Source organism: Octodon degus, unplaced genomic scaffold, assembly GCF_000260255.1.
Source record: "Octodon degus isolate 3935 unplaced genomic scaffold, OctDeg1.0 scaffold00145, whole genome shotgun sequence".
Taxonomy (NCBI): Eukaryota; Metazoa; Chordata; class Mammalia; order Rodentia; family Octodontidae; genus Octodon; species Octodon degus.
In genome coordinates, this window is record NW_004524721.1 from 4,500,066 (window position 1) to 4,516,542 (window position 16,477).

At 39.1% G+C, this 16,477-nt stretch overlaps 1 protein-coding gene across 1 annotated transcript in view; it reads right to left on the minus strand.

The window, feature by feature from the left end:
• LOC101564527 (zinc finger protein 709-like) overlaps positions 1-16,234 on the minus strand; it is a 20,080-nt gene extending 3,846 nt beyond the window's left edge. Inside the window, exon 1 of the mRNA XM_004641900.1 lies at positions 16,138-16,234. Coding sequence (XP_004641957.1) covers positions 16,138-16,234 — 97 coding nt within the window. The remainder of the gene's footprint in view (positions 1-16,137) is intronic.
• Positions 16,235-16,477: the final 243 nt, after the last annotated feature.

Here is a 16,477-nt window from a genome sequence, read left to right on the forward strand (position 1 = left end):
ATTCTCTTAATGAATAGAATGATTTGTTCTAATGGTGTTTGTAAATAGGATCTCAAGTCCGCATCTTGTACAGCAATTAACCAGTAAGAAGGATATATGCAGTGTGTTATTTGTTGAAACTGTACTTCCGATTTGATTTGAAACTGTCTCATTGCTATCTGTGTATCAATAAAATTTTGAAAAAAAAGTAAAAAAAAAGAATAATTTAAAGACAAATGAACTTTTTTTTTCCTCCTCCCATAATACCTTTATCACAGCTCTAATCCCTCTGAACTTAACTTTCTGTTTAGATATTTTATCAAAAACAGAGAGCAGAATTTATTTGTGTCCTGGTTGCTTTAACCCAGGGTAGCAGTTCTACATTGCGAATAAATGACTAGATAAAAAGAGAGGAAAAAGAGGAAATAACAAGGGTATGAATTCAGAAGAATTCACATGAGGCTGTTTCATGGACACCTGGGTGCTGTTGGCCTAGAAAGGCTGTATCAATCTTCAGAGATACAGGGAAACAGAAGATGCATAGAGAGCCCTTCAGTCCTTGCCATGGCCCAAGTAGTTTATATTTGCAATCCCATGGAAAAATTATAGGAATTCTAGTGAGTTGATTCCAATCTACCACTACCATTGCAACTCATGTCAAGAATAAAGACACTAAGACATATTTGTAGTTATGGGGATCCAAGGGGTCCTAAGTCCAGCCATGGTGATGGCTATCCAGAACAAAAGCCTAGACCCAAGGCAGAATCAGTATTTTATTAATTCATGTGGAAAAGAGTGGCTTGGGAGTAAGTGTGAGAATGGTGGCAAACAGGTGATGTAAGCTGGGCTAGGTAGGAGGCCTGAAATCATCTCTGCCATATACAGAGATAAGGATCTGCAGAAATAGTAATATGCATAATGTAATTGAGATAGTATGTCACGTTTTGGGGTTGGTGCTTCAGCTCTGATGTGTAATCTTTAAGCCCCAGGATGTCATTGCCTCTATTTTGAAGCATTAGATCTTCATCCCATCTCCTTCCAGCTCACACTAGGGAACAAGGGATGGGGTTCCAGGGAAGCACACCTGCTATCTCTAAAGACCACACATTAGTACCTTAGGCCAATATGCATTGCTTAACGCCAACTAAAGGGATAAGTAAAAGTCGATCCCTCACACCACATGCCACACCAGCCCTGCCCTCAGGGTGGGTTGAGCTGGCCACAAAAAATAAATAAGTAAAAAGAAATAAAATAAAATCTACTGGCCATGGGGGACTTCTAACCATAAATAATAGTGGGTGATAAGTAAATAGATACTTCCCAAGTACTTGAAATCCTTAGAAAAAAGTCATTTTGTCAGATTTTAAATATCAAATATCATTACATAACTACTCCATGGTTGGAAAATAAGTAAACTTGAGACTAATTGTATTAACAATTTTATAAAATTTTCTTTTGCAAGTTACAAATGATAATCCAAACTACTTCACAACTAAAAGCCACGGGGAGGATGGAAAATAGCTTTTCTTTAAAGAGGCATATACCTCTTTGAATGTTCTTTTGTTATGTACAATTAATGAGACATAATTGATAAGAACTCAGAAACTGGTAAAGATCAAATTAAATTAGAATCTCCAAGAGAACATCTAAGTGCATATAGGCTCACAAACTAGCTATGTCCAGAAAATAATTACTCAATACTTTCTTTGGACACAAAAAGCTTTTGGCTAGTCATAACAATGCATCTCTCATTTAAATGAAAACATTTCACACTGTGGTAAATAATATGTGGGCAGTAGACTTACAGGGTATTCTGGAAGCTGATTCTTAATAAATAGTCAAATAGAAATATATAAAGACTCTTAATTCTTTAGAGTATTTGGGAAATGAAACACTTTGCTTATTTGTATAAAAATATAGACTGATACAGCAGAATAATAGTTTTAAATTTTAGCAGCATCATTCTGGAACATGTATCAGTTTTATAGTAGGATAATATGAAATTGATATATTCCTATTTCTTCTACCTATTGATGTTTCCCCCAAGTTATTATCCAAAATGTTCAGTGTTCATTGTCAGAAAAAGAGGCCGTGAGGGAGCCTATCAAATTATGGTGGACAACAGAAATCTCACATAGTTTGGGGCTCACACACGTGTCCTCTTATCCCACCACAGAGAGCTATCAAGAGTGGAAGCTCAGGGGCCCGGGAGATGGCTCAGTGGAATAAGCACATCCCTGGCAAGTGTAAGGGCCTGAGTTCAATCCCCGGTTCCACCAAAAAGAAAAAAAAAAAAAGTGGTCTCTCAGAATAGCAGTGGCTATCTACAAACTCAGAATTCCTCCATGCCACAGAGTCAGGAAAGGTAAGCTGAGGAGCTCAGAGGAGGCATGGGAGTCAGGAAATGGAGTAAAAAGACCTGAAGCCTTAAGGTCAGACATGGAGAGCTGCCCCGCAATGACCAGGTAGTAAGGTGGCTACCATTAGTAAGTGACCTTAAGTAGTCAAGGTCAAATGCTAGATGGGAGAGCAGGATTTATGCTAAAGTAGAGGGCTTCAAATATGTGCAATCACATTGGCATATGGATGAAGAATGAATTAATAATCAGAATAGCAAGTCCCAAAACAAACCCTTACATTCTAAACTTCATAAAGCATTATAAAAACTTTATAAAGTAAGGAAAAGATGCATTATTTATAAAAGTTAAACTGGACTATTCTCCATCAACAACAACAACAAAATGAGATTAGAATTCTTCCTCAAGGGTGGACCAAATAGCTCAGTGGATTAAAGCGCTTGCAAGGAAGCACAGGAGCTGGAGGTTTGATCCCTGGGCCTGTTGTGCTGGTCCTGCCCCGGGGGCACATGCGCCTATAATCCCAGCTCTTGGGAGGCCGTAAACAGAGGGATCACTACAAGTCTGATCTAGTAGTGAAACCCTGAACACCCTGTATAACCTTCCCTAAAAAAAAAAAAAAAAAAAAAAAAGAATTCTTCCCCAAGTCACACACAATAATTCCAAATGTCAATTATAAAATTAAAAACTTTCAGAATAAGTAGGAGAATAGTTTTAGGACTGTGAGATATAGAAAGATTTCTTAAGATAACACAAAGACAGTGGCTGGGGTTTGCTACCTGGTCTGCCGTACTAGCCCTGCCCCTGGAGCGGACGGAGGTGGGGATTGAGACTGGGAATGCTGGCGCATGCCAGTAATCCCAGCTCTTTGAGAGGCTGAAGACAGGCAGATCACTATAATTCCAATCTACCTAGACTGTGTAGATGCTGTAGACCGTGTAGACTCTTACTAAGAAATACAAAAAAGAAAAAAAGATAGCACAAAGAGTAGTCCATGAATGCTTAGATTAATAATTAGCAAGTTTACCATAATACTTTGCAATTTATCTCAGGATTTTACAAAGCAAAGAGTTATCTTCATTCACAAATTTGTGTGAAACAAAATACCTTGAGTTTCCATGATTTCTTCCCTTCTAGATGCATAGGAATTACATTCGGCTCCACTTCAGGGCACCCTGAGATGGCAGTTGAGGCTGAGCGTGGTGGCTGTGGACAGGCGGATCACTATGGGTCTGATCTAGTAGTGAGACCCTGAACACCCTGTAGACCTTTCCCTAAAAAAAAAAAAAAAAAAAAAAAACATTTGTATTGTGACTTAGAAAATAATTTCAGAAATGCAGTTTTATTAAGTTATCACAAATATTATCAAAAAACAACTTTAAAGAAAAATCAACAAAAATTATGAAGAAAAAAATTCTAGACTTAACAGTTCCATTAGGTGAACTGCTAATGAAAAACACCTGGCTTCTGATCCTATTTATTTTGTTGTCAAATGCTTGTTTGCTACTATTGAGGTGTCAGTCATCTCGAAGCAAACAGCTGCTACAGTAGCACTAAAAATGGCTTTGCAAAAAGGGAGCTTGAGATGCATGATCAAAGTGTCAAGTGTAATAGTTTCTTAGGTTTACTTTCAGAAAGACTCAGGCAAAGTGCCCAAGTGCAGTGCTTCAGAATTAGGAAGACAGTTCACAATCACAGCTGTAGAAGTCACACTATTCCATCCCATCCCAGAAAAAATGTATGTCCCATCTTAAAGTCAATACATGAAAGCCACTCACATTGGATGACTGGGACCTCGAGGGCCCTCAGTGCAGGTGTATTGTTTTGATAAACAGGCAGTTTGAACCCTTTAATGAGCACAATATTAGACTTGGCTGTGCTATCTTATTCGAACTTCATACTTGTTCTGTTTTTTCTTTGTAGTTCACCCCTCAGGGAGACTAGAAATGTTCTCACTACAATTTTTCTCCAGTCTACACCAAAGGAAACTGGGAATCACAAATCACTCTTGAGAACCTGGTGATGGTTTGATGATGGCCTGGCTTCTGGCCACACACGTCCTGAGTCAGCCTCCCTCTTGCTGTTCCATTTGTCCTATCCTATATAGCCCATGGCTTGGTTTATAGTAGCAGTTTCTTTCTCTTTTTTTTTTTTTTTGTGTGTAAAGGGTCTCACTATGCAGCTCAGACTCATAGTGATCATCCTATTTTCTGTCTCCCCAGTGCTGGGATTACAGGCATGCGCCACCACACCCGGAGTATAGTAGCATTTTCTGTGGTCAAAGCTAACTCTAGGATACACACCATCCAAAAATTAATGAGTTTGTGCTTGAGGAGGCTCAAGCCACTTCTAGAAAAAAAGCACAAGATTGGCAAGTACTAGCACTGGATCAAACCCCAGTCCCTGCCTATGCCTGTGCCTAAGCAGGTGCTTTAATCCACTGAGCTATCTGGCTGGCCCTCTCTCTCTCTTGGTTTTAAATGTCAGAGTTGCTTCCCAGCAATGAAGTCCTGAACTGGGGCTGGCCTAAGATGGGCTGGAAGGGAAAGAAGTACAGGGAACTTGTAGAAACTGCTGCCTTTGGATCATGTCAGGATAGATATCAAATCATATGGATGCAAATCTGTATTCTACTGGTTAATATTGCTGTTTGAAGGAAAGATACATAGGTGAGGGAGAAGTCTACCTTCTATTGCCTTCAGGTAATTTGCTTCTCCTATCTGTTTCCTGTCCCTAAAGCTAGATATCTAAGCAGGTGGGATTAGGGATCAGTTATCAACAATAACTCAATGTAGGTATCTATGCACTATATTTACTTTTGCATTTCAGGACACAGGCTTCATTGCAGCCTTGTGTATCAGCTAGTAGCTTTTTTGATCATTTACAATATGAAAATGCTTGGTCCTGCTTTATACAAGGCAAGGATTTTCAAATGAATTAAACCTGAAGGTCTTTTTGAATACTGTTCTTTATTTTGGCTGGCTCAGGCTGCCTTAAGGGCGGGTCTGGTAAGGCATGTGGAACTGGGGATTGAATCAAACTGAAGTATCCTGTGCCTGACTGTGTTTGCATATGTAGGCGCTTAAACAACTGAGCTAACCAGCAGGTCCCTTGAATACTGTTCTTAATCAGGGCCTTCTATTATTGTCATGTACTAGGTATCATCCTAGGCATTTCACATGAATTGTCTCCTTTTCATCTTAAATATTATTTAAAGTCTCAAGGGTATTATAAAATTTGCAAGCAAGTAGGTTGGCTTTGAACCCAAAATGATATGCTTACCCCTTATACCTGAACTCCTTTCAAAGTTGTAGACAATATATTATTGGTCTCTCATATTTTAGGCATCTTCTGCAAGCTTGAGTGTTTAAATACATTTACATCTCAATACAACTTTAGCTTTTTATTAAAAGAAAGCAATCAACCTGTTTTGGGAAATATGCTTCTATTGTTTGGCTTATTTGGATACAGTGCCACAGCACCTGACTTAAATTCCTTTGGTATGCTGTACCAGCAGTCCCTGGAATGCACGAAGGGATCATTATGACCCCTGACTTTCAGCTAGTATCTTAGTCATCTAGCTCAGAGCATTCTGAGAAACAAGAATCAGGAGTTGCTTCTCAATTTGCTGCCTTTCCTTCTGCCAAGAAAAATCCCTTGGGTCATGTCACAATATGCAGCCTCCTTCAGGACTGCAGCATCAGCCATGGCATAGTAGCCTGTGATGAAATACTTGGTAGTTGACACTGATGTGATCCTAGCCTTTCATAAAGCAGGAAGGGAGATACGTGGGCAAGGGTATAGAACATACTCAGTGCAAATGAAGCAATAGTTAACACAGGCTATTGAAAAGCCAGCAACTTACATAACAGTTTTGGAGGGATCTGTACAAGTTGTGCCCCACACACTCACATGGAAATTCCTCTTAAAAGTGCCTAACAAGAAGAATTACAAAGAGAAAGAGGAGAATTAAAAACAAAGAACATGAACTTAAAAAAATAAAAGCAGAGTTAGAATGCAGACAATTGAAATGAGTGAGTTAAGATTTAAAAAATCTATTCTCTATATTGTTTTCAGCTGTCAGCTGCTATTTATACTTTTGGAGGTATCTGTTCCTAGTAGTTCTTGGATGTGGATTTTAAAGCAGCAAAGTAGGGCAAATAAAAGGGAAGCCTCTTCCAGGGCTTTGTTAGTTAGCATTTTCCTACATCCCCCTGCTCTACTTCTGTTTAACTCTGACTCCATGTGGGGTTTCATACTTATGGCTATTAGTGCACTGCAGAGAAAATAGACCCTAAATAAACCTGAGCTCATAATGATCTCGACCAGGTCACAAGCACATCTCAGGGGGATGAACGCGTAATAGAAAGTCAAGGGCCACTGTTTTCCATGGAACAGAAGAAGTAACATTATCTGTTCTCTTGCTTTTCACTTTTCCTAAGTCCTTAAGAAAGCTGGATTTACATTGCCTTTTCCATAAGGAAAAACAAACAAAAAACCCAACTATGCCTTGTCTTGCTTGAGTAATAGCAGCTCTTTGAAGATACATTCAAGTGGAAAATAGAAAATAGAGATAATTCTCTCTCTCTCTCTCTCTCTCTCTCTCTCTCTCTCTCTCCCCCCTCGCTCTCCCTCTCTCTCTCTTTCTCCTCTCCTCTCTCTCTTTTTTCTGTCTTTTTGATAAAAGATTTCACTATGCAGTTCAAGCTGGCCTTGAACTTACTTTGTAATCCAGGCTTGACTTGAACTCACAGCAATCCTCCTGCTTCAGCCTCCTGAGTGCTGGGAATACAAGCATGAGCCACCACCTGAAAGTTATCTTTTTCAAAAGAATGTTTTACTTCATGAAATCATTCCTGGCCAGCAGATGACCCACAGTAACCTAACTAAAGGATTTGGTAATGACTTACTTTTGAATAACCCTATATAGATTGTTCTTTTTTCTGTCTAAAAATACAGCATCAACATATATGTATTTTTATTTAATCAATTTCCATATCAAATCAGATCGAGATTTTAAATCTAAGACACTTAGGACTGATCACCTTTTATTTGTACTCAGAACAGGAACAGACAGTCATCACTGCAAAAGCTCTCAAAGTCTTCCTGACATAAAGCTTCTCTGAGTGAAGTCAGGAGGCAGGCAGAACAGAACAGCACAGATTTTCCAAGGCAGATGTGACTGACAGGAATCTACAGGCACAGAGTGTTTAGTTGCAAGAACGGGGATGTACCAAGGCCATTCTGTAGGAAAGGAAAACAACAGCCTTGTCGTGATAGCAATAATGCAGAAACCAGAAATCCTAAATCTGACCAGACAACAGGAGTGAAAGCAACATAGAATGTACAGGGAAAGATAAACCCTGTGTTTTCAGCTTCTCTCCCAAGAGCAATCATGTTTACTTTCTTTCTATAGCTCACTCTATAGAAAATTATGTAGAAAATTATGGTGAAGGGTGGTGCTGGAGGTAGGACACCTGTAGATTGTCCTAAAGCTGTTTTTTAGTTCTCTGGGGCATATTTGGAGCTCTGGGGGGGAGTACCCTAACAGAAGTCTGTCTGCAGGAGGAGCTGGAGAGTGCACGTACTAGGAATGAGTTTGCCCCAAGGGAAAGAGTCCTTATTAGCTCAACCCAGAAACAAGACCTGAGTCATCAAAGGAGAGTTCAGTAGAGCTGTCACTCAAATGTGTGTCTAAACCCTGACTCATTCCAAGGACAGGAGAGGAAGCTGTAAGGGAAGAAACTAAATAGCTGTCACATCAGAAGCTGAGTGTTTTTGAGTAGACAGAAGAGATTTGATGTTCTTAACCATGTTCATGTTAGGAACCTGAGATGCTTGTTCTGTCATGGACCACAATGCATCCTGGTCCCTCAAGAGCTGCTCAGCCTCTGGAATGCTTGAGGTATCAGAGAGCAGAAGCATATGGTGCCAGGAGGTATCAGAATGCCTTAGAAATTACTTGATCATCAGAGAGCCTGTAGTAGACTGGATGGAAGCTAGAAAGTTTGCATGAATGATTCCTGAGACAATGAGAATTGGAATTTAGAATGATGTTCTTTCTTATTTCCTTTAATTAAATATTTTGCTATGGTATAGCCAAGTGCCTAATATCCAGGAAACCCTAGACTGCCAAGAAAGGTAAATTTCCCAAATATTTATGTGAGGAATCAGAACAAAATCAGTATGATTAATGCCAGGTAGCAAATTGGGTGCTCCAAGCTACACATTGCTCCTGGAGCAGCCTGCTCATCTACTTTGTGAGATAGGGCTGGATTAGTAGAAGTCTGGCCAGGATAGTTTCCTGGGCTTGAGGTCAGGGTTATGGGTAAAGAATCACCCTACCAGCAGCATAAGAACAAAGAAGTGTGTACAGGAGTATAACATTGATCCCGGAGGAAACCAAGTAAACAGTTCAAAGTACCACCTCTGGCAGAAATACAGCTCTAGAAACAGAGACAGGGCAATGAAACCAGGGGAGGAGGCAAAGAATTCATACAATCTAGAGACATTACAGAGCCATCCTGCAGATGCTTCTTGCTGGCCTTGTTAGGTATGCTCAGGGCATTCACAGCACAAAACAAAATTTGCAGATTTTACGATTATGCATTTGGTATGGTTTGTGTGTATTTGTTCCCCCGAAAGCCTCATGTAGTCATTGAGGCACAGTTCTACAGTTTGTGATTAATTCATGATCCAAGGCTGGGATTACAGGTCTGAGTACTGCTGGGATTATGGGTCTGAGTGCTACACCCAGACTGGGGTGGATATCTTGACTATAACATAAGAGAGACAGTGAGACAGACTTGCTCTCTGTTGCCATTGTTGCTGCTGCTACTCCATTTTTCTCTCTGCTCTTTGCCACTGCCATCAAAGGTTTCTCTCTGCCATGTGCCACTCTGCCTTGGAGCCAGCTGAGTATAGACTAAACCTCCACTAACTGTGAGCTAAATAAATCTTTCCTTCCTTCATTTTGGGTGTTGGGTATTTGTCCCAGCAATGAGAGAAGAATAACTGAGACAATAATGAACTTATTTCCTGGGACTGAGATAACAAAAATGTCACAAAATCGAGAGTTGAAGAGACAGATGTTTAGTTTCTCACAATTTTGGCACCTGGAAGTCCCAACTCAAGGCACTAGGAATTGATTTCTTCTGAGGCCTCTGTCTTGACTGTGGAGGACCTACTCCTTGCATGTTCATGTGATCTTCTGTCTGAGGGTCTGTGACCCAATCTCCTCTTCCAGAAATTCCAGCATACTGAATTAGGAACCATTTCTGTAAATTGATTTTAACTTAATTATATCTTTAAAGACCTTTTCTCCAAATACATCCACATGCCAAAGAACTGGGAGGTAGGACTTCAACATATGAAATTAATGGTGGTTGGGGGGAGGGAACACATTTCATCCCATAGCTCATAATCTTAAATTAATTGCATGAATGTATACATTTAAAGTTAGTCATAAATCAATTAGTAAGAAATTAGTCCCTCTTAAATTGTTCTGTGGGTAGAAAGAAGATAGATGTGAGGGAAAGAGATGGACATTGGTTGAGGATTGAAGGCAGATCAGCAGGAGACTACCATCGCCATTTCCAAAGTGGCCATGAGACACCACCTACTGTGCGTGAGAGTTGTGTGGGAGGTAATATTTACCTCACTTTTACCTAGAGGAGTTCATGCAAGCCAAGAAAAAGGAGAATGGTGGAAAAGATAGCATCAAGTCATCTGGGCCAGTGACTTAAAAAGGAGATGCTACCTCCATGATGACATGGAAATCTGGCTGTCACAAGTATACTCTTGGGCTCAATAACTGTGGGAAAATAAAGAAAGCAGGATTTGGGGGAGGGAGGAGCAGAAATCAAGGCTGTTGATGGAATTCTGGGACCTTAGCTGTCCCACGGAGCTCGAGACCTGGACTAGCCCCTCAGAGCTGTCTCCCTCCCCCTATTGAGCAAGAAGCCTGGATCTCCATGTGTAGATGCATTTGTGGGCAGAAATTGGGTAAGGACCTTGTCCTTGGATGAGAGATGACCTTGAATAAGCTATTCTCTTCAATAACATCCTACTTGCCTGAGGAGAAAGGGCTCAAGACCCAAAAATGTGTGTGCATGCGTGTGTGTGTGTGTGTGTGTGTTCCAAATGATCTCAGTGTTTATTGCACTAACCTCTGATATTGTCCAAGTTATCCTGAAAACACTCAGTTGAAACTTCATGAGAAGACCACAGTCCCACAGATGACAACTACCCACTTGAAAATAAGCAAGTCTTTTATTATTCCTATGAAATATGGTTGTACTATTAGTTTTAAATCAATATAATGTCTGAAGGCAGAAATAAGTTTTAAAAAATGATTCCTGTAAGACAATAGTCCTTGAAGTACCAATTAACTGTATTGAGCAAAATTCCTGCATTTATATTTGCCTCTTTGACATGGTTGAGTCTATTTTCAGGCTGCAAAGAATTCTTGAATAACTAATCCATACAAAATCATATATTTCCAACATTTGTAGTATATTTATAAGCATAAAATGAGCTACTTTATCTATTCTCTGGCTTTTCAGTAAAGAGTGAACATAAATTACATGGCAAAGATATCTTAAACATGGAAATGCATAAAATAAAATTAACAATTCCCCCTATTTTTTAATGAATGTTTATTGTCAACAAATATCTTCCCTAGGTCTGACATAATGCATAACATTGAGCCCCACAAGTGAAAAAAGGAAAAAGACAAGTGTGTGCCAGGCTTCAAGTAATAAGTCTTTGGGAGAGAATGGTGAAAACAAGTTCTTTAAAAAGTTATATGAGATACAGGTTATTTTATATGTTACTAAAAAGACAGAGTGCTAATGATCTGGAAAATAACCTAGGGGAGAAGATTGGCTGCTTCACCTGAGCCCTAGGAGAATCTCCTCCAGCAAGGGGACCTTGAAGTTCTGGCTTGAAGGTCCAAAAAGGAGCAGACTTTTATGCCAGACTGGAAGAGTGTCCCAGCAAGAAAGAGAGGTCTGTGAAGAGGCCAGGAAACCAAAAAGAACTTGACTTTTCAAGTTGTAAGGAAAGGAATGAGAGGAAGAGTTGATGGGATATTAGGAACTGTATCATGTCTGGTCTTGGACGCCCCAGTAAGGTGCTTTGCACAATAGTTGAAGTACAATGGGAAATCTACTGAAGGGTTTCCAAATGGAAACAGAAAGGTAGTCTAATTTAAACCAGAGGATGGTACTGGTTTTGCGTGAAAAATGGAATAGAGCAGATTCTGAGTGAAAACATGGGGAAGATGAAGGAAGCTGTTACAAATCAAGTCTAGTAACACACTCCCAGCACACTGGGCAGCAGAGGCAGGAGAATCACAATTTCAAACCCAATCTGTGCAACATGGTGACCTAGCCAGACCCTGTCTCAAAAGAATAAAAAAGGCAAGTGATGTAGCTCAGTACAAAGGCCTTGGGTTCAATGTCCAGTTCTGGAAAAAACAAACAAACAAGCAAACAACTATTGTAAACATCCAGGGAGGGATGATGATGGTGGAATTAAAATAACAGGAATTAGATAGAGGTGACTAGAGAAGACAAGGGATATATTAAGAATAAATCTGAAATATCTGTCCCAAGTAAGTGGGTGGGTTGCACTCAAGTTATGGGGATGGGGAAGACTGGGATTACTAAAGCAAGTGCAAGCAAAAGGGCAGGGATTGGGGTAGAATCAGGTATGTGTTTCCTAATTCTTTTTCTTTCTTTCACCTACTACATCTGTATGCCCCTCTGTGATGATAACTTTAATCAAGTCTTTTTTAAAAAAAAATTAGACCAGAGACAAATGCTTTGTGTACAACAATTCATTGATTCTTCACTATCATCCCAAGAGGCTGTCCCTGCTTCTCATTGGAGGAAACCTAATCCTACAGAGCTGAAGCCATATTATTTATCTACCTGGCTCTGGTCTATCTGTTGGAGTCTCAACACAGGCAACCTACCTTCAAAGCTGAAGTTCTTCTTCATCCTGAATTTAAACCTTTTGCAATGTTACTTCTTTTCTTTTGTTATTGGAGTGAAACTCAAAACCTTGTGCTTGCCAGGCAGGCACTTAAACCATGCAGTGTTATTATAAAACTGTTTTATGACACATTTAAATAGTCATCCAAAAAGAAGCTTATTTCCTTCATGTTGTCATATGGTAGCTTCAGTTCATCTTCTTTGCCATCTGTCATATGTCTAGTTTAGCACCAGTACACCAGAGTATGCAAATATTTTGTATAAACAGAAACCTCCTAGCTTATTTCAAATAGGCCAAAGCCAAGTCTAAAATAGAAAGCACTGTGAATTTTGAAATCCATGCTTGATGTTGTTCTAAAGGATTTCTGTATGTAGCTTCCATTAATCTAAAAGTCTATCTGATGTGGTGGCACTCAGAAGGCTGAGGCAGTGGGACAGTGAGTTTGAGGGCAGCACAGGTGCACAGTGAGTCACGGCCAGCTTCACCTACGTAGCCAGACCCATCTCAAGACAAAACAAAACAAAATGGCAGCTGTCCAGAGACACTGACTTTGACAGTGAGCACACCGTTCTGAAGAATGATCCCACGGCATCCAGGAAACCAAATATTTGGATTTGGTGAGTGGCTGATGTTTACTACCTCTTGTTTTTTTTTTTAACCAGGGATCAAACCAGGACCTTGTGCTTGTCAGGCACTTAAACCTCTGAGCTAGCTCCCTGGCATGACTGCCTCTTTTTATTGCAGTCTAAATCCTGCACTTGGCCCTGGCCACCTAGGAAAAGTTATAAAGAGGGTGACTGGTATACATCAGTGCAGGCAATGAAAACTAGCTTTTAGTAGAACTACTCTGGACATCTTGGGCCACACAGGCTTCCAGTAGCAGTGTGACCTGGGCAGAAGGTGGGTCAGAAGGTTTCGGGTGATAGTTCATGTACTGAGGGATTCACCTCTGGCCCGAGCCTCACACCAAACTGCAGAGCAGGAAGCAGGTCATAGCCAGAGGTAGTGCCTCCACCATTCCCTTTGGGACACTCAAGGATTCAAGCTGAATTTTAACAAAACCAGAGAAATGAGCTGCACAATCACAGCTGAGGGGCTCCTCCCTGGGCAAAATGCTACCTTCTAGTCTTACCCTAATTGCGTCCTTACTCTATGATTTTAATATATCAAACAGGGTTTCATACAGAGAACCCTTCCCGTCCTCTTAGCCTCAGATTTCCTCCTGAATCAAGTACTATTTTTTATTCTTTTTCAATCACTTTATATTAATTTTTATTGTCATTTCAATTTTTTTTTATTAAAGACAAATAATCACTGTGAGAATTTGGCACATAATACCAAAATAAAAATAAATCACTTATATCCATATTGGCCACTTATAACCATGGTTGAAATATACTTCATTTAAATTATAAATGTACTTGCAGCATCAGATTAATTTGGTATTTACTATTTTACTTTACTCTCATTTTAAAATAATGTGGCACTATGAAAATCTTGTGGAGTTATTACCTATTATCAAAACAAAAGCACTTAAAAATATTTACAGTGTCCTAGGGTATAGCAATAGCACAATAATTCCCCTAATGTTTGACATTTAATTTTATGCAAGGAAAGATTAAACTACTGTAACAGGTACTCCAAAAATATATTATGACAAGAATCCAATGGTTAGTTGTCTCCAAAGAGTTGAAGGCAAATGAGAATTTGGAAGTCACTCTTGCTTTTTTGTTAATGTTGTTACTATTTGCAAACAACCTCAAGAATGTTTTCAAAGGAAAAAAAGAATGTTTTCAAAGTTCTAATGATTGTTTTATTCATGAATAATTTGAAACTAAGTTGCTCATACAATGTCTCATTATTCTCGAATACCGTAATGTGCATTTCCTATAAGCAACAATATTCTGCTATATATGTGCCATGACCTAATTCAGGAGATTAATATTGATTCATTACTACCACCCAATCTTTCAGCCTCATTCCAGTGTCTCCAAATGTCCCAATAATGTCTTTTATATAAAAAAAATCTAATGTTTAACTACATTACATATAGTTGTCATAGAGACTGGGCGTGGTGGCACGCGCCTGTAATCCCAGCCCTTCGCAGGCTGTAAACAGGCAGAGCACTATGAGTCTGATCTAGTAGTGAGACCCCAAACACCCTGTAGACCCTTCCCTAAAATACAAAACAAAAACAAAAACAAAACAAACAAACAAAACCCCATAGAGTTGTCATGTTACTTTAGTCAACAAAAATCATGAAGAGTTCATTAGTAATCTCTTGATTTTCACAATCTAGGCACTTCTGAAGATTTCATGACAATTATTTTGAGTTTGTTGGATATTGCATAATGACTAGATTTACATTATAAATCTTTTTTCATGAATATCACAAAAGGGATGCTCTATTCTTTGTATTACATCCTATTGGGTCAGACAAATAGACACTAAAGTATTGTGACTTCAGGAGTGGGGCTCACTTTAAACACTTGATTAAGGTAGTATTTCTCAGGATTCTTTACTGTAAAGTCATTCTTTCCCATTCTCATTGGCAAGTATAATATTTTTAGAAGTAGTTTGAAGCTGTGTTATCTCTCTTTGCCTCAAAATGTCAATTTGTTCATTACTGGTTTAGCCATCACGAAGAAGACATTGGTGGTTTTTTTTTATTTTTTATTTATTTTTTTACAACATTTATTTTATTTTAAAGAAAAAAATATAAAAACAATGGTACAAAATCTCAAAACAAGATTTTAGGAGAGTAACAATGGTTAGTACATTGTATATTGTCACTGCCAAAGTAGTTTCTCATATTACAAGATATAGGCAAGAAATAATAAATAAACAACATAGGTACAAACTTCTTTTTTTTTAAAAGTCAACAGAAAATGGAAATATACTTTTTAAAGTTTCTAATACTAGGAGAAGACATCATACAATGTCTTTTAAATAATTTGTAAGTCAAAGATACAGTATAAATCTTAGAACAAAAATTAAGATTAAGCAATATTCAGAAAATTAAATGTTTCAAAACAATTGAACTAAGAAAAAGTTTTCATGATAGCAAAGAAGTACTAAGAGTAAAACATAAGATAAATACTGGAAGAGCAAGTAAATGACCAGCACTTCTAACAGTTTGAGGATAGGATACCGCACAAAGTTCTAGTGTGCTGTGGACATGCATAATGACTGTGACAGTTACTGGTGGCTAGGCGTCACTTGTGGAACTGAGCTACAGCTATTTCTTTGAAATCCACCCTGTAGACTCAGGTGGGATCATGACATTGGTGTGTTTTGAAGGGCTGCTCTCTGTCTCCCAGGAGCACAAGAGTTTCTGCCCCCAGGGCGGCGGTGGAACACGGCTGCCCCCTCTTCCTGCCTGGGCCACATTTTGATATGCTAATGGAGACAGGATTCACAAATTCCCAGGTTAGATTACCTATCTGACGAGTGAGGCAGGCCAAATTGCCAGTTATACCGCTGTTGTTTTTGAATAATTTTCTCTGTTTTGGGCTTGTTTTCCTGCCAGAAATTTAAATAAGACTTTGTGATGCTATCTTTGAGGCCCTCGGAAGCTAAAGCCTCCCTTGGCAAGGCTGGCCAAATAAAAAGTTTCTCTGTCTTTCTGGAGTGCACTGCTGGTTTGTAAAGAACCACCTAAAAAAAGCCTGGCATCCTGTTTTCCACAACAATCGTAGATTCCATTTCATTCAGTGGGTTGTGATCTATTATTATCATTTATTTTACTGTTCAAATCGTCTCTAATTTGGCTAGTGGGAATCCCCAGGTCACTTTGACTTACCTCCAGCATTCTTCAAGTGTCTTGCTGGTTTTTTGGCACAATAAGATGTTCTAAGTCCATCTTGTGTTTTTCCACCCCCAATTCTGGAATCAGCCATTGTGCGCAGGAGTCCAGGTTTCTTTTGATGAAAGTTAAGATTTAGAAACCAGATCTGTGTGCTCGTTGTCTTCATTGCTTTTGTGGCATCTACTCCCAGGTCTTTCTGGTAAATAAGTCAGGGGCAAACTGCACTGTCGCACCAGTACTTCCATCTGTAACTTTTCCTTTACATTAGAGTATTAATATTTTATATATTCACACAGTCTCTGGCCATTTCTATTACAGTTTTTGCCATTTTTTT